The sequence below is a fragment of the Vipera berus genome (assembly GCF_964194415.1).
Source record: "Vipera berus genome assembly, chromosome: 7".
Classification (NCBI taxonomy): domain Eukaryota; kingdom Metazoa; phylum Chordata; class Lepidosauria; order Squamata; family Viperidae; genus Vipera; species Vipera berus.
The window spans coordinates 69,535,290-69,561,595 of NC_138209.1; the positions used below are offsets into that span (position 1 = coordinate 69,535,290).

Genomic DNA, 26,306 nt, shown 5'->3' on the forward strand with positions numbered 1-26,306 from the left:
CCCTGAGACGCCGCAGCAGGATACCATGGTCGATGGTATCGAAAGCCGCTGAGAGGTCTAATAGGACTAGAACAGAGGAGTATCCCCTGTCCCGAGCCCTCCAGAGATCATTCACCAGCGCGACCAATGCCGTCTCCGTGCTGTACCTGGGCCTGAAGCCCGATTGGTACGGGTCTAGATAATCCGCTTCATCCAGGACCAGAGGGATCTGATGCGCCACCACACTCTCAACAACCTTCGCAAGAAAGCGAAGGTTGGAGACCGGACGAAAGTTATTCAAAACAGCCGGGTCCAAGGCAGGCTTCTTGAGGAGAGGTCTCACCACCGCCTCTTTCAAGGCGGCGGGAAAACTACCCTCACTCAGAGAGGCAGATATAACCGCCTGGAACCAGCCTCGTGTCCCCTCCCGGGCTGCATAAACCAGCCAGGAAGGGCACGGGTCCAATAAACATGTGGTGGAGCTCAGCCTCCCCATGATCCTGTCCACTTCCTCCGGAGTTACAGGATCGAACTCCTCCCAGGTGACATTGACAAGATCGCTCGTGTCCTGATCGTCCGATACTGCCCAGTCGGAGTCCAAACCGGTCCGAATCCGAGCGATTTTGTCCAACAGATGTTGACTAAATTCCTCGGCACGCCCCTGCAAGGGTTCCCCACTCACCTCCTGGTTAAGGAGGGAGCGGGTCACCCTAAACAGGGCGGCCGGGCGATTATCTGCGGACGCGATGAGGGCAGCGAAGTAGTTAGATCTCGCTACCCTCATCGCTGCGAGATAAGACCTAATGTGGGTTCTTAGTCGCAATCGGTCGGATTCAGATCGGCTGGACCTCCAAACGCTCTCTAGGCCCCGTCTCCGACGCTTCATCTCCCGGAGCTCCGCGGAAAACCATGGAGCCCATTGGGATCTGCGCCGGGTCTGGGGCCGCAAGGGTACAACTCGGTCAAGTGCCTCCGTGGCCGTCCTTTCCCAGGCTTCCACTAAGGCATCTGCCGAGCTGTGAGCTGAGGAGGCAGGTGGGGACCCCAGCGCTGCCTGAAACCTCTCAGGGTCCATTAAGCGCCTGGGGCGGAACCATCTAGTTGGCTCAACAACCCCACGGTGGGGAGTGGCAAAACGGAAGACCAGCCGCAGGAGATGATGATCGGTCCATGACAGGGGCATAACAATTGGGGAGCCCCCACCAAGATCATCTAACCACCGACCAGATAAGAAAACCAAGTCAAGGGTGTGGCCTCCCTCATGAGTCGGTCCATGAATTACCTGCGTCAGGTACATGGCCGTCATGGAAGCCATGAACTCCCGAGCTAACTCAGATGCTCCTCCCAGGGATGGTAGATTGAAGTCTCCCAAAACCATAAGTTTGGGAAACTCAATCACCAGCCCTGAGAGGATATCGAGAAGCTCAGGCAGGGCTGCTGCTACGTGACTAGGCGAAAGGTACGCGAGCAGCAAGCCCAACTGCACCCTGGGACCAAACCTCAATAAGAGAGATTCACACCCGACTATCTGAGGAACGGTGGCCTCCTGCGGACATAAGGTCTCCCTCATAACCACAGCCACTCCCCCACCCCTACCCTGAGTCCGAGGCCGGTGTAGCACCCGGAAGCCTGGTGGGCAAAGATCAACCAGGGGGATACCACCCTCTGGGCCCAACCAGGTTTCCGTGATGCAGGCCAGGTCCGCTTGCTCACCCTCGACCAGATCCCGGACGAGGGGAGCCTTATTAGCAACGGACCTGGCATTCAGGTACACCAGTCGGAGCTCAGGTGGCTGCACATCCCCGCTCCCAGAACCCTGGGTCGAAGACAGAGGGTCGGAGCGCCTCACCGCTTGTAGATAGCGGAGAGGCCCTCCCGGAGGTCGATACGGCCCTCTGATCTTACACCTGATGCCATTCCCTATCGTCGTGGGAATTGGCAATCCCACGACCCGCTCCAGAGCTCCGGAGATGACCGACCCCGGCTCCCCCTCAACGCGATCTATCCTAGGCCTGGCCTGAGCAGCAGTTGGCGGATTACCCCCCCTCTCCAACCAACCACAACCCTCCCCCCTCCCTAACCCTACAAAAAATTTGGCTAAAAAAGTAATCAGGGGCCTCTTATTAAATTTATATCTTCGGCCCCTGTTTCTGCCCGGCCATCTCTCAGGGTCCCAACAATCGGGCCCGTCATCAAGAGGCAAATTAAAAGGTAAGGCGGGTCGCTCCCAGGATGGGGGGGCACCCCTGAGAGCGAGTAAAACCGTGCTGGAGTACCTCAAAACCATGGTAAAATTGGGTAATACAGCAAAAACAGACCCAGATCAAAATAAATAAAATGGGAGGATCTTAAAATGGAAGGAGAGTATCCAGACTGCAAACCCAGCTCTTCTGCCACTAGAGCTCGGTAACCCCGGGACAATCCCCGTTCTCTCACAACGGTCAGAACCGGGGAGCAGCCTGAGATATACAGCCGGGGAAAGAGATACCGCCTAGAGCTCTCACCTCTAAGACGGAACAGATGGAAACTCTTAACTCTTAACCACTCTCTCACAGTGGTTATACACCCGGCACCTTCCACAACCCAGGGGGAAAGGAAAAAGGGAGGACAATAGGGCAAACCAGTCAGCGAGATGGATTAGGGTAAAAACCCGTAAAGTCACGGAGTGGGGCTCAAGGATATGGTCCAGTGAGCTATAATAGTCCATGCCTCCAGATGTCCAGGCATAAAAGTCCATACTCCACCCAGCCATAGTCACTGTACCAAGACGGTCGCGGCACTCCAACTCCCTCACCGCCAACCGTCCCAGACGCCAACCAGGGCCATCTCCACCACTCCAGCTTAAAACGCTGACGCTGCTCCAAGCCGTAGTTCATAATAGCAGTTGTAAATCAACCAGCATCCGGCTCCTGAGCAACTGGAAAGTTCTCTTCAAGGTCGCCGGCTCCGTCGAGTTATTCCGGGCTCCGACAAACAGCTGATCGGCGCCGCGGAGCACAGTCAGCTGGTCGGCGCCGAAAAACAACAGCCCGGGGCTCAGCCAGTTCTTCCGGGCCTGCACGGCTCTCCCAAAGTCCTCCGAACAGCCGGGGCCCTCCGAAAAGCCGACAAACAGCTGGTCGGCGCCGCGAAGCACAGTCAGCTGGTTGGCGCCGAAAAACAACAGCCCGGGGCTCAGCCAGTTCTTCCGGGCCTACACAGCTCTCCCAAAGTCCTCCGAACAGCCGGGGCCCTCCGAAAAGCCGACAAACAGCTGGTCGGCGCCGCGAAGCACAGTCAGCTGGTCGGCGCCGAAAAACAACAGCCCGGGGCTCAGCCAGTTCTTCCGGGCCTGCACGGCTCTCCCAAACTCCTCCGAACAGCCAGGGCCCTCCGAAAAGCCGACAAACAGCTGGTCGGCGCCGCGGAGCACAGTCAGCTGGTCGGCGCCGAAAAACAACAGCACGGGGCTCAGCCAGTTCTTCCGGGCCTGCACGGCTCTCCCAAACTCCTCCGAGCAGCCGGTGCCCTCCGGAAAGCCGACAAACAGCTGGTCGGCGCCACGGAGCACAGTCAGCTGGTCGGCGCCGAAAAACACAGCACGGGGCTCAGCCAGTTCTTCCGGGCCTGCACGGCTCTCCCAAACTCCTCCGAACAGCCGGGGCCCTCCGACAAGCCAGACAAGCAGCACAGCAGCTCCAGGAGTAACCATCAGAAGCTTTCCTCGACCCTAATCCAGACCCCCAATACAGAGAGAATGACATTCCTGTAGGGCTCCCAGGGTCGCCAAAATTGCTGGAGCTCCTCGCGGAGCTCAGCCAAGCACGTCCGCCATCTTGGGCATCTTGATATCTATAGATATAGATATCTATATCTATATCTATATCTATATCTATATCTATATCTATATCTATATCTATATCTATATCTATATCTATATCTATATAGATATAGATATAGATATAGATATAGATATAGATATAGATATAGATATAGATATAGATATAGATATAGATATAGATATAGATATATACAATGCTTTTTTTGTAAAACAAAAAGGTGCCGGAACTCACACATGTCATACAACCCGCCTTGCCTACCCTACAAGGTTCCATCCAAAAAAAGGTGCTGGAACTCCATTCTGAGCGTTCTATGACAAAAAAAGCCCTGGATATATAGATATAGATATAGATATATAGATATAGATAATACCTGTTAAAATTTAGTAGACAAAGGCAAAGGAAGGGCTCTTGCCTCCATGTATGTATGTATGTATGTATGTATGTATGTATGTATGTATGTATATAGATAGGTAGATAGACAGATAAAATTTAACTCAAAAATTTGACTCTAAAAATTTTAATTTTTTTTATATACTGTTTTATATGTCAAATGTTTTATTGTTCACCACCCAGAACCCCTCTTTGAGAGAGATGGATGGTTTAGAAGTGTGAAATGTAAATAAACAAACTAATCTTCAACTACCGTCCAGTTATGCCACAAGTCAAAACTACTTAAGATTCCTTCCAGCTTTATTGTGTGCCAGATTTTGGCTATAGATGACTGCTAACTTTCCACTTTGGAAGGTTTTATTCTTGTCCATACATACGACAGGTCTGTAGTGTTTCTCCCCCCTGCCCCTCCCCCCCAGTTTTCTCTTCTTTTGGCTGGATGTCTTATCTTTGTGAAAGTGAATGTCAGCGGAAGCCCCTTGATTGATGGTAGGCGTGATAGAGTGCCCGTCTGACAAAGGGCCACTTCGCCTCCCTTATCTGAATTTTGCACAAGAACAGACTTCCTTTCAGAATAAAGAAAAGAAAAGAAAAAGGAATCTGTTTTCCTGTTGTTGTTTTGAAAATAGCTTCCTTTCTGTCTTCTTCCTTTGGTGTCTTAACTATTTCCTATGTAAGGTCCAGAGAAATATTGATTCCTATGTTAATCTTTGCCTTTCTTTTAACAAAATTAGCTCCGACTGTTGATTTTAGGAATGGAGGTTTATTTGCAAAAGCACTGTTTCTTACCTTTAATATCTAACTGGGCTGAGCTGGCCAAAAAGAGGAAAACATATCTTGAGGGCCTTCGCACACGGGAACAAGGGCTTTTAAGCATTGGATAAGAGTTTATGTATGATCCCAAGGGACGCAGTGGCTCAGTGGGTTGGGACGCTGAGCTTGTTGATCAGAAGGTTGGCAGTTTGGCGGGTTGAATCCTGAGTGCCGTGTAACAGAGTAAGCGCCTGTTACTTGTCCCAGCTTCTGCCCACCTAGCAGTTCGAAAGCACGTAAAAATGCAAGTAGAAAAATAGGGACCACTCTGGTGGGAAGGTAACAGCGTTCCATGCGCCTTTGGCATCTAGTCATACCAGCCACATGACCACGGAGACGTCCTCGGACAAGCGCTGGCTCTTCGGCTTTGAAACGGAGATGAGCACCGGCCCCTAGAGTCGGAAACGACTAGCACGCATGTGCGGGGGAACCTTTACCTTTACCTTTTTATGATCCCAAAATAGGAGATGCCGAAAAATATTGCAGCAGATAAGACATTTTTGCCCTTCAGTGTTATACCCAACCAGTTGAGGATGCTGTTCAGTAGTGCCTTGAATACTTGTCTCTGCTTGCTGCGGCTTTTCTGAAGAACGCTTTACTCAGCATTCTTGGAACTGAATGTTGCACAGCTGCAGGCCACAGAAGTTGAGAAAACAATAGCGGAATAACAAAGTTTGAAGTGACCTTGGAGGTCTTCTAGTCCAACCCCCTGCTCAAGCAGGAAAGCCTGCATCCTTTCAGAAAATGGTTGCCCAATTGCTTCTTAAAAACCTCCAGTGTTGGAAGCACCCACAATTTCTAGAGGCAAGTTGTTCTACTGATTAATTGTTCTCACTGTCAGGAAGTTTCTCCCTAGATCTAGGTTGATTCTCTTCTTAGTTTCCATCCGTTGCTTCTTGTCCTGCCTTCAAGTGCTTTGGAGGATAGATTGACCCCCTCCTCTCGGTGGACGCCCCCTCAAATATTAGAACACTGCTATCATGGTTCTTCTCTTCACTAGACTAGCCATGCCCACTTTCTGTAACTGTTCTTCATATGTTTTAGCTTCCAGTCTCCTAATCATCTTTGTTGCTTTTCTCTGCGCTCTTTCTAGAGCAGGAGTGTCAAACTCAATTTCATTGAGGGCCACATCAGCATGCGGTTGCCCTCAGGGGGCCGGGTGGGCATGGCCAGGGTGGGCGTGGCCTACTGGATGGGTGTGGCTAGAGTGCATATGGCCTACTGGATGGGCGTGGCCAGCTCTACATCGTTCGCATCAAGGGTGCCTATGGGGGCCTGGGCAGGAGTGGGACAGATCTGAGGGTCTCTGGCAGAAGGAGGGTCTCTGGGCCAGGGCCAAGGCAGTGGGGGCCATTCCCTCACTGTTTCCAGGATGGCTTCGAGGGCCGCATGAAACCACTTCACAGGCCGGATCCGGCCCTCGGGCCTTGTGTTTGACATGTCTGTTCTAGAGTCTCAGCATCCTTTTTGTATCGTGGTGACCAAGTTTGTTTGCACAATCAGATATTCTCATGGACTCACTCTATTCATAAAGCACCTATAGGGAACTTCTACCTCCCTAACTCCACCTTCAGCTGTCAAGCACCCATGGATCAGTTGATCCATGGATCAGCTGATCAGCGAGCTACTGCAAATATTGGCAGTGAGATCTTAATGTGATGGTTTCATTTCCCTACTCCAAGTGATTCACAGAAAGTGAGATGACTGGTACATGGGTTTTAACCTCACTTTACTGACAATTTATATTAATTAATTAATTAATATAATTAATTAATTCATCATTCATTCATTCATTCAATTTCTGTGGCCACCAGTCTTAGTCAATGAGTCTGAGTGGCTTACAGTTCAAAAACTATATTAGTTAAAACTGCTGAAAACTTTTTAAAAGAATAAAAACAAAAACACTCAAAAGATCTAAATTAAACATATAGGGCAAAATTCCTGAGCCAGCGTGGCTCATCTTGGAAACCTCTCCCTTTCCCCTCAGCATGGCTGGCTCAGGAATTCTGGGAGTTGAAGTCCACGAGTCATAAAAGAGCCAAGGCTGCCTACCATGGCCTAGGCTGCTTTATGACTGGTGGACTTCAACTCCCAGAATTCCTCAGCCAGCCTGGCTCAGCTTGGAAACCTCTCCCTTTCCCCTCAGCATGGCTGGCTCAGGAATTCTGGGAGTTGAAGTCCACGAGTCATAAAAGAGCCAAGGTTGCCTATCCCTGATATAGGGGCAAGATATCTGGCCAGTTAACAATCTTAATGTATTGTAGAGAGAATGTTCCACAATGAACATTGCAGGTAGTTTGCCACCTGCTGTTAACAATTGTGATACTTTTGTTGTGATAATTTTGTTAGCAGAGCATAGATGTATAAGATGACATTTCTTATATTTTTCTCAGCCGAGCTGGAATCGGGAATAATCCCTATGCGTGTAAGAAATGGAAAACCATAGCAGACCGAAGGGGTGGAAATCAGATTGAGATCTTAAAAGATCAGTTTGTTGCTGTTGCTGGGAAAATGAAGGTGAGATATTGATTTTCTTATTTGCTGTTTGCAAAGCTGTTGGAAAGTTTGGTAGCAGACCTTAAGTTGCTACATTGCAATTCTTGCTATGCATCAATAAGATTTTTAATATGACATGAGAAGCAATATGGATATTACGATGATGACAGTCCTATATTTGTTTATTTGGAGTCAAGCCCCATAAGATAATGGCTTTTCTCTAGTAACTATGCAGTTTCCTTTTATAGCAGGGTTCTTTAAACTTGGCAACTTTAAGACTTGTGGACTTCAACTCCCAGAATTCGTCAGCCAGCTGAGGACTTCTGGGAGTTGAAGTCCATAAGTCTTAAAGTTGCCAAGTTTGAAGACCACTGCTTTATAGCTTCAAGCTGCAATTTTAAGCAACATTATTTAATATCTTTCTCTATTTATGTGACAATTCTTAGGTCAATGATTTGATTCTTAGCAGGAAATTCATTTTGAACTCATTGGGTCTACGTTTTATATGAGTCAGGGTTAATTCTGATCAGTGGAGTATGGAAAGATGTGTGCTGGTTTTTCAGCTTCACTTCATCTCCGGATTTTTATGGGCCACAATAAACTTGTCTCTTGACCATTGTTGCAAGAGAGTCGAGGAATGATCAACAGTTTTACTTCTATTCACCCCAGAGGGTAGCCAACTGATCATCTAAATTTCAGATGCCAATAGGATCCGTCAAGCAAGGGTGGATTTGTGTCGCGATAGAAGGAGTAGCCAAGGATAAACTAATAGGATGCCATGTTCCATTGACTCATTTTGCAAAAGACCAGCTCACCATTTTAGCCTTAAACCTCTTGACTTTTTCTTTTTCTTTTTAAAGTAAATTTATTGTTTAATCATAGAGCCCGCTTGGCTTTTTCTCTTGTAGACTGTTAGCAGCCTCACCGTTCAAGCAGCAAATGTGTCCACCTTGTACAGGTGTGTAGCAAATAATAAAGCCGGAGAGGGTGAAAGAGTCATCTCTTTTCATGTAACTAGTAAGTCTTGCTTTCTGAACACACCTACCACATTTTTCTAAGCATGCCCTCCTGTTGATTAAGTGTGCGTAGAAATACTTCCCCGATGAATGTCAAAGATCATGGCGGGAAGGCCAGGTTTTTTTGGGGATCAAGGAACACCCAGTCTGTTTTGGCAGGTTCCAAAAACCTTCCAGATTTTGGGGGGGGGGATGTTTCAGAAATTGAAATGGGACGCCTGGTGTCAAAGGTCAGGCTTAAACCTTTCCTCAAGGGAGAGGTTTTCTCAGAGGTTTAACTTCCATCCACCCTGGTTGAAAGAAAGTTCTTTCCAGCCTGTAGCCCATCCTTGAAGTAGCCAGTAGAAATACAGTCCACTCATTTTCTCAATGAACATTTCCAGGAAAGATAATAATAATAATAATAATAATAATAATAATAATAATAATAATAATAATAATAATAATAATAATAATAATAATAATAATAATAATAATAATAATAATAATAAAGCTTAAGATGGCGGCCTCAGTTTCTAGATCAAAACCTTCTTCATTTTTCATACATGTGAAATGGGGTGAGGCTTTGCCTGAGTGATTATGGATGCTTTCCCAGTGCTTTTTTTGTAAAAGAAAAAGGTGCCGGAACTCACACACATCATACAACCCGCCTTGCCTACCCTACAAGGTTCCATCCAAAAAAAGGTGCCGGAACTCCGTTCTGAGCGTTCTATGAGAAAAAAAGCCCTGTGCTTTCCTATTAGAGGCCTCTGAAGAGATCTCAGAATATTTCAATATAAGACTCATCAAGCATTATTCTGTTTTTAGGGCACGACAGGCATTGGCTCTCTGATAATTTCCTTTAGATCAGGGATCCCCAATCCCTGGACTGCAATCCACTGTCGGGCTGTGGCCTATTTACAACCAGGCCGCACCAATGGCAGGGTGGCACACATGCACGCGCACAGCTGGACTCGCGCGAGTGGCAGGCTGGCTGCACTTTATAACTCGCACACTGCACCTCACACGGCTGGGGCGGGGCGGGGGGGGAAGAGGGGAACCGGGCTGCGCGAGTGGCGGGTTGGCAGTGCACAGCTCCACTAGTCGAGCTGCGCGTGCATGCGTGTGGAGGCCGGTCTGCCACTCACGTGAGTTGAGCTGTGCGCACGCACGAGCCCAGCGCTCGTGTAGCCCGGTTCCCTCTCTCCCTCAACTGGGCTGCCAAACCACAAAGGTTGGGGGGGGCACTGCTTTAGGTCCTTTCTGACTCTTTTTTTTTCTTTTATTCTCATTCTTTCCTTCCCAGGAGGCCTTGAGATCAGCCTCCAGCCTCAAGGCCAGCCTACTAAGAAGCACAACGTAACCTTGCAATGTACCGCAGACAAGCACACCTTCCAAAACCTCACCTGGTTTAAATTCAGCCCTCGCGCTTCAGGGACTTGCTTGGAGAGAGTTCCTATGCCTGTTTGCAAGAATTTGGAGGCCCTCCAGAAACTAAACGGCACCACCACAGAGGTCAATAGGGAGAACGTTACCCTGAGTCTCTTCCTCCACAACATCACCCTCCAAGATAGCGGGGAATACGTGTGCATCGCTCTGGACACAAAGAGTAAAACTCAACACTGCCTTGTCAAACATCTCACCATTCATGGTAAGCTCAATGCTGTCTGACCAGCTGGGGGAAATGTTGCATTCAGTTTTATTCGATTTATTTCTCACCCAAATTGAATCCACTTAACAGTAGGCCAAAACAATGATCATATAATAACAATAGAGTTGGAAGGGACCTTGGGGGTCTTCTAGTCCAACCACCTGCTCAGGTAGTAAATCCTATACCCATGGTGGCAAACCTATGGCACGCGTGGGCCTTCTCTGTGGGCACGTGCACCGTCGCCCCAGTCCTAGGCCCTCAGCTGGGTTTTATAAAACCTTTTCGTTTTAGATCTCTGCCTCCCTGTGCAAAGAAAAAAAAAGGTTCGTTCAATCAATCAATTTCAACTTCTCGCGGGGAAAAAAAGATCTTGCAAAGTTGGAATTGATTGATTGAACTTTTTAGTCCTACCCAGTCTGCCGTTATCACTGCAGCCACGCCCACCCAGTGGGCCATGCCCACCCAGTTGGGCACACCCACCCAATGGGCCATGCCCACCTGACACCCGATGATACGTAAGTGGGTTTTGGGTTGCAGTTTGGGCACTCCATCTCTAAAAGGTTCGCCATCACTGCCCTAGGCCATTTCAGACAAGTGGTTGTCCAGCCTCTTCTTAAAAACGTCCAGTGTTGGAGCAGTCACAACTCCCGGAGGCAGGTTGTTCCACTGATTATGGATGAGGGGGTTCACCCCTGTTTCTGTATATGCTCCTAGCATTAACTCTAGTGTCCCCCTAAGTGCTCTACAGCAAGGACAGTTAATTTTATTGGTAGGCAAAGACTCTATATGGTGTACACAGAGTGCCCGTCAAGTTTTGTCCAATGGCAAGCTTGGAAATCACCCTATAATTTTCATGTGTTTCCCAGGCTCCAAATAACAGGAAATTGTGCTGTCAGTTTCAACAGTCATTGTCCAACGAGGCCGCCCTAGAGCAATTTAACACTTAAGCAGCGATCATCCTGCAAAGCCAGAAAATACAGATCAAAATGCAGCATTACCAAAATAAACATATTTAAGATTGTTCTCAAAGTGTGTCTTTTCTTGCAGGTTTATTTACTGTGTAAACCATTGGTTGGGTTGTGCAACTTTGTGGGGCCAAAGGCCACAATAGAACTTGAACGATGTGCAAGAGACCGCACTCCGAAAGTAATGGGTGTTGGCTAGAGCAAAAAGTGCATTTGATTTCATTTTACAGTGAATGGAAATCAAGTTGAGTTAGTATGACTACATTCCCGATGAGTTCCCTGGTTTTTTTTTTGTTTTTTTACTTTAACCATTAAATTTGATCACATTTATCCTAGGGGCTGTATTCCCATCTCCCAGGGATTTAGGTTGTGCATCTGAAATAAATTAGAAATTTGATTGACACAAAACAAATTCCCTGTATTTGCGCTGGAACATTTTGCGTTCGTTCTGCAATTGTAGGAAAGAACTTAGAGCAAGGCTACTAACCGTTGTATTCCTCCCATTGACCACAATGAAGCATCAGTTGCTTTCAAGTTTGCCTTCCTAGAGGGGCATGTTCCAGGACCTGCTCTTAACCTCTGTATTTCTTGCAAACAGAACCGGTGGCACCCACAATTACAGGACTCCCTCAGAATCAGACCACAAACATTGGCGAAACCATAGAGGTTGTTTGCACAGCAAGTGGGATCCCTTCCCCACACATCACTTGGTTTAAAAACAACAATTCTCTTATTGAAGATTCAGGTGAGGAAGTCCTCTTCTACCCAGTTGCCTGTTGACGTTGCAAAACTCCATGTATTGCTTATCCAAGAAGTACTTTTTTTTCTGTTAATGTCTCTTAAATGCTCCTATCAGTCCTTATTGATCGTTCAGTGAACAAAATTGTGATGCCGTTGGGAGGCAGGCTCTATTTCTGCCCCCCCCTCCGACATCTACTACCTCTCCTGCCGATGCCTGTCAGTTATATCTTTTAATAAGAGCTACCTTAATTTCTTGCCCAATTCTAACCCCAGTAAACCATCAATTTTATTCACAAGGAGCATTATACACTTCACTTATCATGTCGAAGGGTTGCACCGTGAAAACCATTGCCGTTGATTTATTTTTTGGGGTTAAACAAAATGACTAAACAAAAGAAAAAATTGACAAAAAAACCCTGATTAAATGAAAAATGATACAAGATATATAAGTCCCAGCAGGAGAAATAGATGTCCAAAGTCCAACCAACTATATTGGTTAATTATATTTACAGTTCTCAGATTGGTACTGAGGTCCCTCACTTTGATTGGAAGCCTTTACTAGGACTAGAAATGTGTTGAGCTGGTTTCAATCATATTGTATCACCATTATCATGACTATATATGTCTCAGGGCTGTACCTCAGCAGAAAAATCAAGTCCAAAAAAGACAAATAGACTTTAAGCCAGAATAATAGGAGCAAATTATGAGAAAGACTGTACATATTTAATTTTACATGTACTGACTGCAGCAAGAATTGTATTTGCCCAAGGCTGGAAAAATGAAAACTTACTAACTGAAGAAGAACTAATTAAGAACATTTTAGAAATGGATAGATTGACTTTAAGGATAAAAGTGAAAGAAGATTCAGTGCATTTTAGAACATGGGATAATTTTTATCAATGGCTAGAAAAATGAGTTAGGGAGAAAGGAATGTGATATGTAACACTGAATATATACTAGTAAGAAAAAGACTGTTGAGTGATTAATTAACATTGTTTATGATAATTAGTTACTATTCATTGTGTTTTTTTAATACACGAATTCAGACAACATGCTGTTTGCTACATATTAAGAATGTTATTTTAAAAAATCCTAACCCTAACCCCGACCCCACCCTATTCCCAATCCTATAAAAAGTAATAATACTGTATATATACATATATAAAAATGAAAGGGACGCAGTGGCTCAGTGGGTTAGGACGCTGAGCTTGTCGATCAGAAGGTCGGCAGTTTGGTGGGTCAAATCCCGAGTGCCGCGTAACAGAGTGAGCGCCTGTTACTCGTCCCAGCTTCTGCCAACCTAGCAGTTCGAAAGCACGTAAAAATGCAAGTAGAAAAATAGGGACCACTACGGTGGGAAGGTAACAGCGTTCCGTGCGCCTTTGGCATCTAGTCATGCCAGCCACATGACCACGGAGACGTCCTCGGACAAGCGCTGGCTCTTCGGCTTTGAAATGGAGATGAGCAACGGCCCCTAGAGTTGGAAACGACTAGCACGCATGTGCGGGGGAACCTTTACCTTTTAAACTTGGTTTTCTTTCATGTGGGATGAGAAGAAAGTCCAAAACTAGAAATAGTTATTTACCTCAGTATATTTATTTTAACCACAGAGTCGACCAAGTTATAGCAAAATAAAAGTTCTTTCTCCTTCTTGTGTCTGCTACAAGGTATTGTCCTGAAAGATGGGAACCAACGTCTCACCATACAAAGGGTGAGAAAGGAAGATGAAGGCCTTTATATGTGCGACGCCTGCAATGTCCTGGGTTGTACAAAAGCAGCTGCATTTTTTGAAGTGGAAGGTTAGTGGCACTATGCATTTCCAGGCTGACGGTGGAAAGTCTTACTTTCTGGGTCATTCCTCCTTAGAACTAGGTTACCTCTGTGGGCTAACTCCTTAGAACTGTGTTCACTCTGTTAATGCAAGTCCAGATGCTACTAGATCAGAGGTCTTCAAACTCGGCCCTTTTATGACTCATGGACTTCAACTCCCAGAATTCCTCAGCCAGGCACACTGGCTGAGGAATTCTGGGAATTGAAGTCCATGAGTCATAAAAGGGCCGAGTTTGAAGACCCCTGTACTAGATCAATTGATAGTGAAATTAAAAGGGAACTGAAGAGAAGAAGCAAGCTTGCCAAATCTGAGGCCAGACAGGAAATCCAGAAACTGGATGGCAGCCATAGGAGAAGTGGCAAAATTTAAGTGGAAAACCTTGGAACCTATGAGTGATGTGGATTATACTGCCAGGCATGAAAGACCAGGCCTACACATGAAGGTTCAGTTAAACTAATTTATTGCTAAAGCTTATGCAGAGGGATTCTTCTCAAATAACGGTTGGCACCTGCTTAAAGTTAGTTAAAGATTTAGTTCTGTGCTGGCAGTGTAAGTTCTGCCATCCTTTCTCCTACATATACTTCTTGTTGTTAGTTGCGAAGTCATGTCCGGCCCATCGTGACCCCATGGACAACGTTCCTCCAGGCCTTCCTGTCCTCTACCATCTTCTTGCCTACTGCTTCAGTGACTCCATCCAGCCACCTCATTCTCTGTCGTCCCCTTCTTCTCTTGCCCTCCACCTTTCCCAGCATTAGGCTCTTCTCCAGTGAGTCCTTCCTTCTCATTAGGTGGCCAAAGTATTTGAGTTTCACCTACATATACTACATTTAGATAATTTCTGAGTGGCTCTTTTAAGTTAAGCCAAGTGTGCCAATTACTTAAATACTTACTCTTTGTATTATGATGTCGAACAAGGCTATTTAATATTTGGGGTACTATTAAAAAAAAGACCTCTTGGAGCACATGGCAATGCAAACATTATATGGCACATGTCCCCCACTTTTTAAAGCAGCTGCATCTTTCTTGAGATTACAAAAAGATTCTGCAGTCTTAAGAAAAGAAACGGCTGCTTGAAAGAGTTTCAGATGGGTGAACTATTCATGCCTCTGCATGCTCCAAAACACTCTTCCGATACTGAATGCACAGCCCTGCGATTTCATGTTAATATGCTTAAATATCAATATACTATTTCCCTGTACCGTTTTTCAAAAGTACTGCTTCAATGTCACAAGTTTTGGGTTGTTTTTTTTAAAACGAAAAAACAAGCACGTCAGAGTTACATCCTGTTATTCTTACAGTGTTGGAGCCTGAGGTGGACGTGTTGTGTGCTAAGCAACTTCTTATTGCTGGATGCAAAATGTCTGTAAATAATCCTTTGCGCAAATGTATAACATCGGTTATTTAACAAATAAGATTTGTTTCCTTAGAACCTAACATGTTTTCTTTCCTTTCCTTTTTTTTAGTGGAAACCACTGAAGCTTTATTCTCTCTCTCTCTTATCTCTGATCTCTCTCTCACTGGAATATACATACAGTATATAACGGTGGACTTAGCACTTGCAATGACTGTTTGCTCTGGAAAATATAATAATGTTTTTCCCCCCATTAAACTCTCATTTGTGTGTGGCAGGGGCAAGCACGTGGAAAACTTTCTTAAAGTAATTCAGAGTCCTTGTTTGTCTTTTTTTTAGCAGTGTCTTTCAATCAGAGCAAAACGCCCAAGCACAAATGAGAAAGGAGGGCCCTTAATGCTGCAGTAGTGCATTACTCACTTGGAAATGAGTATCCTTATCCTTGCTGATATTTAGTAAGGAAATCCACTCTCTACATAGCCACTTAGACTAGGAATCCTTCTTTAAATAGCTTCAATTCTTAAGGTCAGCGCCCAATGTCATCTGGTTATACCATGGGTAGGCAACCTTGGCTCTTTTATGACTTGCAGACTTCAACTCCCAGAATTCCTGAGCCAGCATGGCTCAGCTTGGAAACCTCTCCCTTTCCCCTCAGCATGGCTGGCTCAGGAATTCTGGGAGCTGAAGTCCACGAGTCATAAAAGGGCCAAGTTTGAAGACCCCTGCTTTTCACTATACTCTGGGGCAGGGGTAGGCAACCTTGGCGCTTTTATGACTCATGGACTTCAACTCCCAGAATTCCTGAGCCAGCATGGCTCAGCTTGGAAACCTCTCCCTTTCCCCACAGCATGGCTGGCTCAGGAATTCTGGGAGCTGAAGTCCACGAGTCATAAAAGGGCCAAGTTTGAAGACCCCTGCTTTTGACTATACCCTGGGGCAGGGGTAGGCAACCTTGGCACTTTTATGACTCATGGACTTCAACTCCCAGAATTCCTCAGCCAGCATGGCTCAGCTTGGAAACCTCTCCCTTTCCCCTCAGCATGGCTGGGTCAAGAATTCTGAGAGTTGAAGTCCATGAGTCGTAAAAGAGCCAAGGTTGCCTACTCCTGGGTTATACCAATGACAAAAGACATCAAGTATCAGCGATCTTTCTTGATCATCCAGATTGGATGATGGGTCACAAGGTCCTTTCCAGGGCTGATGGGCCATTGGGTGAAATTTGCACTAGACCATCCATGCTGGTTGAGACCCAAACCCTAAAATGAAGTGAATCCGGTGCCTATTTTGCACGATTTGGGTGAATTGCTGTTGCTGCCATAGCTATGTGAATCTCTAAGCTATGTGAATCTCTGGCCATGTGAATTTCTGACCATGTGGATTTCTGGCCATATGGATATCTCTCCATGTGGATCTCTGGCCATGTGAATCTTTGTCCATGTGGATCTCTGTCCATGTGGATCTCTGGCTACATGAATCTCTGGCTATGTGAACCTCTGTCCATGTGAATCTATGGCCATGTGAATCTATGGCCATGTCAATCTCTAGCTTATACTAGAATAGTGAAGAAGAACTTGATCATATGTTTACCAGGACAGTATTGTAACCAGTATTTGTGCTCAGTATTTGTGTGGTACAGGCAGGGCTTTTTTTCTCACAGAACGCTCAGAACGGAGTTCCGGCACCTTTTTTGGATGGAACCTTGTAGGGTCGGCAAGGCAGGTTGTATGACATGTGTGAGTTCCGGCACCTTTTTCTTTTACAAAAAAAGCACTGGGTACAGGGAGCGATGATGATGATGGTAGTGGTGGTGGTTGCATTTTGTCTCAAAGAAAAATATGATATTTTCTTGACAGGGTTTTTTTTTTGGTCTTAGACTTGTTAGGTGTTGGGCATCTAATTTTTTTTCTTTCTTGGACAAGAAAGTGCCCTTGAAGTATTTCAGCCGATGTCCTGTTCCAACGGCTTTGGATCCTATCAATGAATCATGTCATTCTTTCTTCCCAGGGACTGATGAGAAAAGAAACTTTGAGCTCATTATTCTTGTTGGAACAGCAGTCATTGCCATGTTCTTCTGGCTACTCCTTGTCATCATTCTCCGGACTGTTAAACGGGTAATGAAACCAACCCTCCCAGTGTCTGTTGGCATTAGTCTTGCATAACAAATGAAACCTGACGGGTGTCCTTTTGTCTGCTTCTCGGCTTTGTCTTGAAACCAACTGAGGCTCCCCCCCCACCCTTCCCTTCCTTGGGGCATCACATTCCTGCAGAGCACGGAAGGCATACAAATATTTTGCTTTTAATTGGTGGGGGGGAGGAGGGGGAGAAAAGGTCCTCTTTTCAGATACCAATAAAGCAACTTTCTTTTTTTCTTTTTTTTTATTAAAGAGTTTTACAAAAACAAAATTTTACAATACATCCCCAAATCCCTCCCACCCCAAACCCGCCCACTTCCCCCCCCCCACTTCCCAGAGCTAAATACAGGATTATAGTTACAATAATCATATTCTAAATAAAAATTATGCATAATATACAATTAACCAAATTCATAATGTGCTTTAACTCCCCTTTAATATAACTACAAACAACGTGCCAATAACAATATCCCACTAAAATCTACTCATAAGCTAAATGGAACTTTTTAGTCCCATATTTGTTCTGAATATAATTTATTCATCTCCTCCAAACTGAAATATATCTTTCAGTGAGGGCTGATGGCTACGTGTATTGGAAAAAAACAACATTCTTGCATTTCTGGCAAAAAACGAAACAACAACCCCAAACCCCACCCTTCAAATCTTTACAATGCTGGTAAATGTGAGAGATGGCAGAGGACTCCACAGTAAGTATAAGCTATGATTGTTTGATCATTGTGTTTCTTTCAGGCCAATGGAGGAGAACTAAAAACTGGCTACCTGTCTATCATCATGGATCCTGATGAAGTACCTATGAATGAGCAGTGTGAACGCCTCCCTTATGATGCCAATAAATGGGAGTTCCCTCGGGATAGGCTGAAGCTAGGTTTGCTCTGTTCCTTCAGACCAATGGGTGTTTGTCCTGATAGCCATGAAACTAGAATTTTTCGCGGGCGGATGTACAGTTGTGGCACAAATTGTGGAAACCTTTCGGGAAAAGTGTACTTTTGAGGTTTGATGGCTAATAACACCACTTTTTTTGGGGGGGAGTAGTACCATAAAATTATATATCAATGGAAAGCTACCTTAATCCAGAATGTAATGCAATGAAGATAATTGTTCAATTATCTGTACTGTATTCTATGAAAGTAAGGTAAAGGTAAAGGTTCCCCCGCACATGCGTGCTAGTTGTTTCCGACTCTAGGGGCCGGTGCTCATCTCTGTTTCAAAGCCGAAGAGCCAGCGCATGTCCGAGGATGTCTCCGTGGTCATGTGACCAGCATGAGTAGACGCCAAAGGCGCACGGAATGCTGTTACCTTCCCACCGTAGTGGTCCCTATTTTTCTACTTGCATTTTTACGTGCTTTCGAACTGCTAGGTTGGCAGAAGCTGGGACGCGTAACAGGCGCTCACTCTGTTATGCGGCACTCGGGATTCGACCCGCCAAACTACCGGTCCTTCTGATCGACAAGTTCAGCGTCCTAACCCACTGAGCCACCACGTCCCTTACCTTTATTCTATGAAAAGGTATAGCCAAATAACCAGAAAAAGGAAGCACAACTTGCTTAGGTTGATATCAGGTAGCTTTCCTTTCTCTGATGGTAGTCAATGAGCATGAGTGTTTAGAGAGCCAATCGGGTGTCATCTTGTTTTGGCAATGAGCCAATCAGATCACAGTAGGATGCAGCAATTGAGGTCACGTATTGAAGCTGAGTGGAGGACATTTGTCAGTGTGTTATGTGATCGGTATCAAGTTGGTTGGGTTTTTTTTTTGTGTGTGTGTTCTTTCATTTAGCGAGCTTGTAAAATGTAATAAAGCGATGGTGTAAAGAGTTGACTGGTCGCCCAGAAAGCAATGTAAAATAATATCATTAAGTGAAAGAGGCTACAGTTATCAAGAAATTAGAAGAAAAAAAATGGTGGAAACTTAACCAAAGGTGGCATTTCTACTGTACACTTTTCCCAAAGGTTTTCCACAATTTTGGCCACTACTATAGGCTGGGGGGAATCACAGAACACTTAGAAAGTTATCACATTTGTACTGGGAAAATTCTTAAATGCCGAACAGTGTATTGGCATTCCTAAGACTACAGGGTAAATTTGTAGACATTGTAGATTGTTTATAGGCTGTGTTGCAGGCTATTCTTTGTCAATGGGTTCTTGTTTGAGTTTCCCAGGAGGGTTCATGGGTTTTAATTAGCACTGGAAACCAGCCAGTTCCCCATCCTTTAGTTGGAGGGAGGCCATCAGACAGTCAAAGAGGAGTGTGGCAGAATACAGAAAAAAGACAGGGCACATCAGTAATTCCCACCATTTCTGAGTGGTGAAGCCAGTGGTAGTATATCATGTGTAGCAGTGAAATCGCAGCTAGGCCACACGCCCAGGGAATGTGCCAAAGCTGTGGCTGTTGGAATCCGTATCTTAAAAATGCTATATAATAATAATAATAATAATAATAATAATAATAATAATAATAATAATAATAATAATAATAATAATAATAATAATAATAATAATAAGAAGAAGAAGAAGAAGAAGAAGAAGAAGAAGAAGAAGAAGAAGAAGAACCTGAAGATAACCAGAATACACGCCTTTGTCACAGAGTCGCCCAAACACACAGCCAGAATTATGCAGCTGGCAGCCAGGGCTTTGTCATCGGAGGAAGGCAGCCCTTCCTGGCACCAGTCTTTCCTTTAAAATGACATTAGGTGGGCAACTCATGGAGTACCAGGTTTCTGATTTTGAACCATTGGGGCTGAACAAGATCATATCACCAGTAAACATAGTTGTCTTTGAGACAACTATGACCTGGGTGACTGAGAATCTCCATAGACACTAAACTAAAGGAGGATATTTGTAGCTTCCATTTTGCTTCAGCTACAAACTCACGCAACCCCAGTGCCAGTCCCCTAATGCCTACAGTACTGTTGGCTGACCTCACAGGAACGTTAGAACAGGGCTTTTCAACCTTTTCACCCATTGTACCACTTTTAGGATATGGCAACATCCGAGTACCACCAGTCGCCTAGCAAGGTGTCAAAAACTTGAGGACCAAAAAAAAAAAAAAGGAAAAAAGTGATGAAGTTTAGGTAGTCCTTGACTTACAACAGTTCGCTTAGTGACTCTTTATAGTTACAATGGCACTGAAAAAGTGCCCCCCAAGCCACAGCCGAGCAAGACGCCCGCCCGCCCGCCTGGTGGCGCTCTTCCTCCTGTACGAGGTTTTCATTGTTGTGAGCATTTCTGTTGAGGACTGGCAGCAGGGGTGGGGGGGGTTTGGTTTTTATTCCCCCCCCGTCTGCTGGGTGGTTGCAGCAGGTTTTGGTCACTTCACATGACCCTGGGACACTGTGACCATCATAAATATGAATCAGTTGCCAAGCATCTGAATGTAAATCAAAAGACCCTGGAGATACTACAACATTCCAGCTGATTGGCACTTCTTCTGGGCTCAGTTGGAGCCTGGCGCTGATCCTGGCGCTTCCGCTGAGCCCTGACAGCCCTGCAGCTCCAGCCATCTCTCGCTCAGGCTTGTGCGGTGCTGCCACTGGTTCAGCTCATTCCCCTCCCCCGCTACCACTTTTCTAGGATGGTCGCGTACTACCTGTCAAGTGCCAATGTACCACAGGTGGTACCCGTACCACTGGTTGGAAAGCCCTGGTCTAGTATTTGAGGGGCTGCCACAAAGAACGGGGTCAACTTATTTTCCAAAGCACCCGAAGGCAAGACAAGAAACGATGGAAAGTAATCAAGGAGAGAAGCAATCTGGAACTAAGGAGAAAGTTATTAACAGTGAGAACAGCAGAGGGCTGGACTAGAAGACCTTCAAGGTTCCTCCCAGCTCCATTCTGATCGATCGGTTGGTTGTAGCTAAATAATGGTGGTCTACTTAAGGGTTTTCTATTCTTGCCTGGGTCTCCTGCACTGAGCTGCCTTCCTTAGACCAGTATAAAATAATCTCATATTACTCAAAAACAATGAGGGGGGTTGGACTAGATGACCTCCAAGGTTCCTTCCATCTTCTTCTTCTTCTTCTTCTTCTTCTTCTTCTTCTTCTTCTTCTTCTTCTTCTTCTTCTTCTTCTTCTTCTTCTTCTTCTTCTTCTTCTTCTTCTCCTCCTCCTCCTCCTCCTCCTCCTCCTCCTCTCCTCCTCCTCCTCCTCCTCTTCTCCTCCTCCTCCTCCTCCTCCTCTCCTCCTCCTCCTCCTCCTCCTCCTCCTCCTCCTCCTCTTCTTCTTCTTCTTCTTCTTCTTCTTATTATTATTATTATTATTATTATTATTATTATTATTATTATTATTATTATTATTATTATTATTATTATTAATGCAACCTTACATTTGATTTGAGGACAAAGTTTTCATGGCCAGTCCTGAAACAAATTTGCAAGGATCAGTAGCTAGGATAGCGTTTTCCTTTCCTTCCTTCGTCCACATTTTTTTTAATGGAATGGGTAAATAATTTCTTTCCTGCCATTTGAGGATGAATATATTACTCTTTCCTGTTTCTTATGTATCCAGGAAAGCCACTCGGCCGAGGAGCATTTGGTCAAGTTATTGAAGCTGATGCATTTGGAATTGACAAAACAACTACTTGCAGAACTGTAGCAGTCAAAATGCTTAAAGGTAAGAATCAAGAATCTGCTCACCCAACAAGGGAAGTGATGGTAAGCAAAAGTAAAAGCTATGCAGATTGTACTTCTCGGACAAGGAGAATTGCATTTAGATGGCTTTAGCAGTTTTAGGGATGGAAAATGGCCTTCTGCTTTGTTCTTTGGTTCACACAATTGTCCCTAATTACCAAAAGATAGGTAATGTGTACAGTCTGACTGCATTAACAGGTGCATTTCTGCATTTCCCATCTACCCTGGGCAGTGCTTTTTTTTTGTAAAAGAAAAAGGTGCCGGAACTCACACATGTCATACAACCTGCCTTGCCTACCCTACAAGGTTCCATCCAAAAAAGGTGCCGGAACTCTGTTCTGAGCGTTCTATGAGAAAAAAAGCCCTGGTCCTGGGTAATTAGTAGCTGTTGCTGGAGAGGGTTTTATGCATTACAATTCTCTTAATATTAGCAAGCATGTAACATCTAAATCAGGGGTGTCAAACTGCTGGCTCGCGGGCCAGATGCGTCATGGTGAAACCGTGCCCGCCCCATCGCTGGCAATGGGAAAAAAAAAGTCATGATACGTCGCGACACGTCACGGGACATTGCGAGTTTGACACCCCTGATCTAAATGGAAAGAATATAGCCGTTTTCCGACCAATGGACAAGTTGCAGGACTGATAGCTTGCATTAACTTTCCTGGTTGGGGGGGGGATTATGCATGATAGCTGTGCTATCATATTCCTTACCCGTGGTATTTGTATATGTAAATTCTGCAGGCCTCTTCCACATGGACGAATGCCTAGTTCCTATGCACATTATCTATGCAGTTTCTAATAACAAATCTCTATTAAGCTTGCTCACAAATCTTGATAAAATACTATTTTGATCTCTATTGTGGTTGACTCAACCTCCCCCCCCCGCACCATTTAGATTTGTCTACAGTAACTCAACCTACTGAAATCTGAGAGAATAGCCATAAAATAAAAGTGTTAATTTCTCCAAGGAAAGTAAAAAAAAACAACCTGGTAGAGTGGCCATTCCTATAAGATGCTTTAGTAAATGTGACTCGAGGTTTAGAGCAGACTTTTAAGGGTGCCTGTTTATCTTACGTTGCTGCAAAGAAACCAGATAGACCCAATGGATTTTGTAATTCTTCCCTACCTTTGAAATGGAAGTTGGCAGCTCAGCTGAGGCCGTTCAGATAAATTGCAGCTACAGTCTATAGAATTGAGTTTATTCCTGCTATTATTTGTGTGCCTTTTCTTTGCAGAGGGTGCAACGCACAGTGAGCACCGAGCACTGATGTCCGAACTCAAAATTCTTATTCATATTGGCCATCATCTCAATGTAGTCAACCTACTTGGAGCTTGCACAAAACCCGGAGGTCAGTGTTGCTACTTAAGATCATTTCTGATGTATCTTAGGAACTGCATGAATGGATTGACGTGACAGCTCCTCTTGTAGAACTTTCTTGGAGTTCAGCAATGAAGAAAAAAAAATACAAAACTAAACAGAAATATTTAACAGAAAACCTAGAGAGAATTACTCAATGGGGCAGGTTGACGACTGCTTAAATACTCTTGTGTCTTCCTATCTGAAGGCTTGTGTAAGATTCTGTCCGATGACGGTTGACCTATTTCTGTTTTAATATTGAACATGCTTTGGTCCGTTTTCGTGATCCGACCTTTTTTTCCTCTCACTGTACTTTGTTCAGGTCCACTCATGGTGATTGTGGAATACTGCAAGTTTGGAAATTTGTCTGTCTACTTAAGAAGCAAGCGAAATGATTTTGTTCCATGCAAGGTGAGCTTTCGCAACCCGGAGAGCCATTCACTGTGCTCGCGATGAGATTTGTTGAACTTTGTGTGACGTAGAGGTTAAAGCATTAGAACAAGAATAGACGACGCAGGTTCTTGTCCGCCATCAGCCACAGACCTTCCTTTGAGGCAGTCAATTCCCTTTTTTTTTACTTTTGTTAATCTCCTTTCACACTTTGCAATTATGAAGGGTCCAGATGTGGAGAGCAACTGCACTCCTTTTCTCAGTAAAGTACACATTTAACATTTCAACATGAAGCCATTGACTAATCATGATACACCCTGGGGCCTTCACAAATATTCTTCAGGTACAATAGCATTTGCTTCCTTGAGAGTCTGTCTCTCATATTACTCAATAGTCCCAAGTCATCCACGATAGTTATCACTAACAGTCTAATCCAGTGGTGGCGAACCTACGGCACGCGTGCCAGAAGGGGGCACTCGGAGCCCTCTGTGGGCATACACGCCTCACTCTTTGGCTACGTTTTTGCAGGAAAAAGCCATTTCTCAAGCCCCTTCCTAGTCAAAACAAGCCTCCGAGTGAGCACGCTGTTTTCAGCTTTGAATTATATCAAATCTGACACCAGAAACAAACTAACAGATAACCTGGAGTGCTGCATGTGTTGCTCTCAAACTTACAAAGTATAAGCCAAGGTTAGACAAATTATCAGCATGCATACAACAGCAAAAATCACATTCATTGTTCGAAAGCATGCCAAATGCAAACTTTTACCTTTCAGTAAAACGTTTGTGTCCTTGAAAGCTTTAAGACAAAAGATGTTAATGTACGAGTTGTTTTTTTCTAAACTAAAAACCTCCGTATTCAGATTAAATTGCCATGTTGGCACTTTGTGATAAATAAGTGGGTTTTGGGTTGCAGTTTGGGCACTCGGTCTCTAAAAGGTTCACCATCACTGGTCTAGTCCATGTAAAGCTCAGACATAAATTCCCCAGGACTGATTTCTGAGCAGAGCCTCCCATAAGCATTTTGATACCTGAGTTAAAGAGCAAAATGGTAGCTGTTAGGCATATGGTGCTAGCCTACAATGTTGGGTTGAAAATATATTAACCATAATGCTATGTCTTTAAGTTGTTAATTGGCCAATGGGTGTGTAAGTGTTCTCATGGCCATAAGAGGAAGCTAGGAACGTAGCTTCTCTCTCTCTCTGAATTCACTGCTTTCTACTGTTACTGTTTTTGCTCTGCTGTTGGTTTACTACTGTTGTAAACCTGAACTGTGTATTGACCTCTGGACCGGTAAGAAGACTTTGTAGTTTGGATTACTACTTGGACTGTTGCTATTGTTTATGACTTGGACTGTTTATTTTTGACTGTGCATTTTTGTTTTTACACCACCTCAAAGTAAAATACTTTTTGCTTTTAGAACTCAGTGTATTTCTGTGTGTGATTTTTACTGCTCTCAGTGCCCTTCCTTGTCTGTGCAACTCTTTGGTAGCACAAGGAGACCTCTGCACAATAAATTCCATAACACTGGTTATGGGCCCAGGCCTGTACTGAGAGTAAGTACACACAGTTTTCCTAGCTGAGTTTGTGTTAGCTTTTTGGTGTAAAATGGCACAGGAACTGTTGTCAGGCATCTCCTGGATAACCCGGTTGGATGGGACAAACTATGTTTCCTGGTCCACAAAATGCTGCTTGCTTTTGCGCAAGGAAGGACTATGGACTGTTGTAAATAACCCACCAGATACTACTGTTTGGGATCCAGATGACGAAGAGGATGCAAAGAAGTTAGACAACTTTAAAAGAAGCAATGAGAAAGCTCTTTGCATTATTGGACTAACAATGAATGACCAGCAGCTTGTCCATATTCGTGGTGAGGAGTCTGCTGCTAGGTGTTGGGATGTTTTGCGAAGGCTTTATGTTCGAGACAGTGTGGGTGCACATATACACCTTACACGTAAGCTGTTTAGGACTCGTCTGCAGAAGAATGGAGATATGCTGACCCATTTAAATTACATGAAGGCAACTTTTCAAGAGCTTCATGAAAAGGAGCTGATTTTTTCAGAGTTGCATCAGGTCTACATTATTCTGTCATCTTTGGATGAGAGTTATGATGAGTATGTTTCTTCTTTGGAAGTCCTGACCAGAGAGGAACTGACATTGACTAACATTACTGGGAGACTGCTGGAAGAGTCCAGAAGAAGGCGTGACAGAGACCAGCTGAGAGAGACACAGCCACGAGAGAAGCAGCAATTCACCACTGCTTACAACGTCAAGAAATGTTATTCTTGTGGGGCTAGAGGGCATATAGCCAAATTCTGTAGAAAGGGTAAAAAACAGAATGTAAATAGCAGTGGGAAGGCTAAGAAGGGCATTGGTTTGGCTATTTCTGGTGAACCAACATCCAGAAACAATGAATTGTGGGTTGTTGATAGTGGGGCTTCACAATGCATTACTAAAGTGAAAGAGAGGTTTATTAATATGAAAAACAGCAACCAATATGTTTCACTGGCCAACGGTTGGAGGATGAAGGCCTCTGGTGAAGGTAATTCCTATTGTCCATGCATTAATGAACAGTTACCTATGTTATATATACCTAAACTAAGATTCAACTTGTTATCTGTAAGGGAATTGGTTAAGGTTGGGTTTGTGGTAACATTCAGAGGGGAGCAATGCACTATTGAGAGGAATGGAACCTGTGTAACTGCTAATTTGAAAAATGGTTTATTCGTTCTCACAAGTAACCAGGTTAGTACA

General features: G+C 44.7%; 1 protein-coding gene across 1 annotated transcript in view; it reads left to right on the top strand.

Annotated features, from left to right (window-relative positions):
* The window catches only part of KDR (kinase insert domain receptor), a 75,387-nt gene that overhangs the window by 29,853 nt on the left and 19,228 nt on the right, over nucleotides 1-26,306 (top strand). The window contains exons 11-20 of the mRNA XM_081332974.1: nucleotides 7,397-7,520; nucleotides 8,408-8,516; nucleotides 9,801-10,145; nucleotides 11,709-11,855; nucleotides 13,519-13,650; nucleotides 17,038-17,144; nucleotides 17,916-18,051; nucleotides 21,685-21,789; nucleotides 23,042-23,155; nucleotides 23,486-23,574. Of these exons, the coding sequence (XP_081189100.1) occupies nucleotides 7,397-7,520; nucleotides 8,408-8,516; nucleotides 9,801-10,145; nucleotides 11,709-11,855; nucleotides 13,519-13,650; nucleotides 17,038-17,144; nucleotides 17,916-18,051; nucleotides 21,685-21,789; nucleotides 23,042-23,155; nucleotides 23,486-23,574 (1,408 nt within the window). The remainder of the gene's footprint in view (nucleotides 1-7,396; nucleotides 7,521-8,407; nucleotides 8,517-9,800; nucleotides 10,146-11,708; nucleotides 11,856-13,518; nucleotides 13,651-17,037; nucleotides 17,145-17,915; nucleotides 18,052-21,684; nucleotides 21,790-23,041; nucleotides 23,156-23,485; nucleotides 23,575-26,306) is intronic.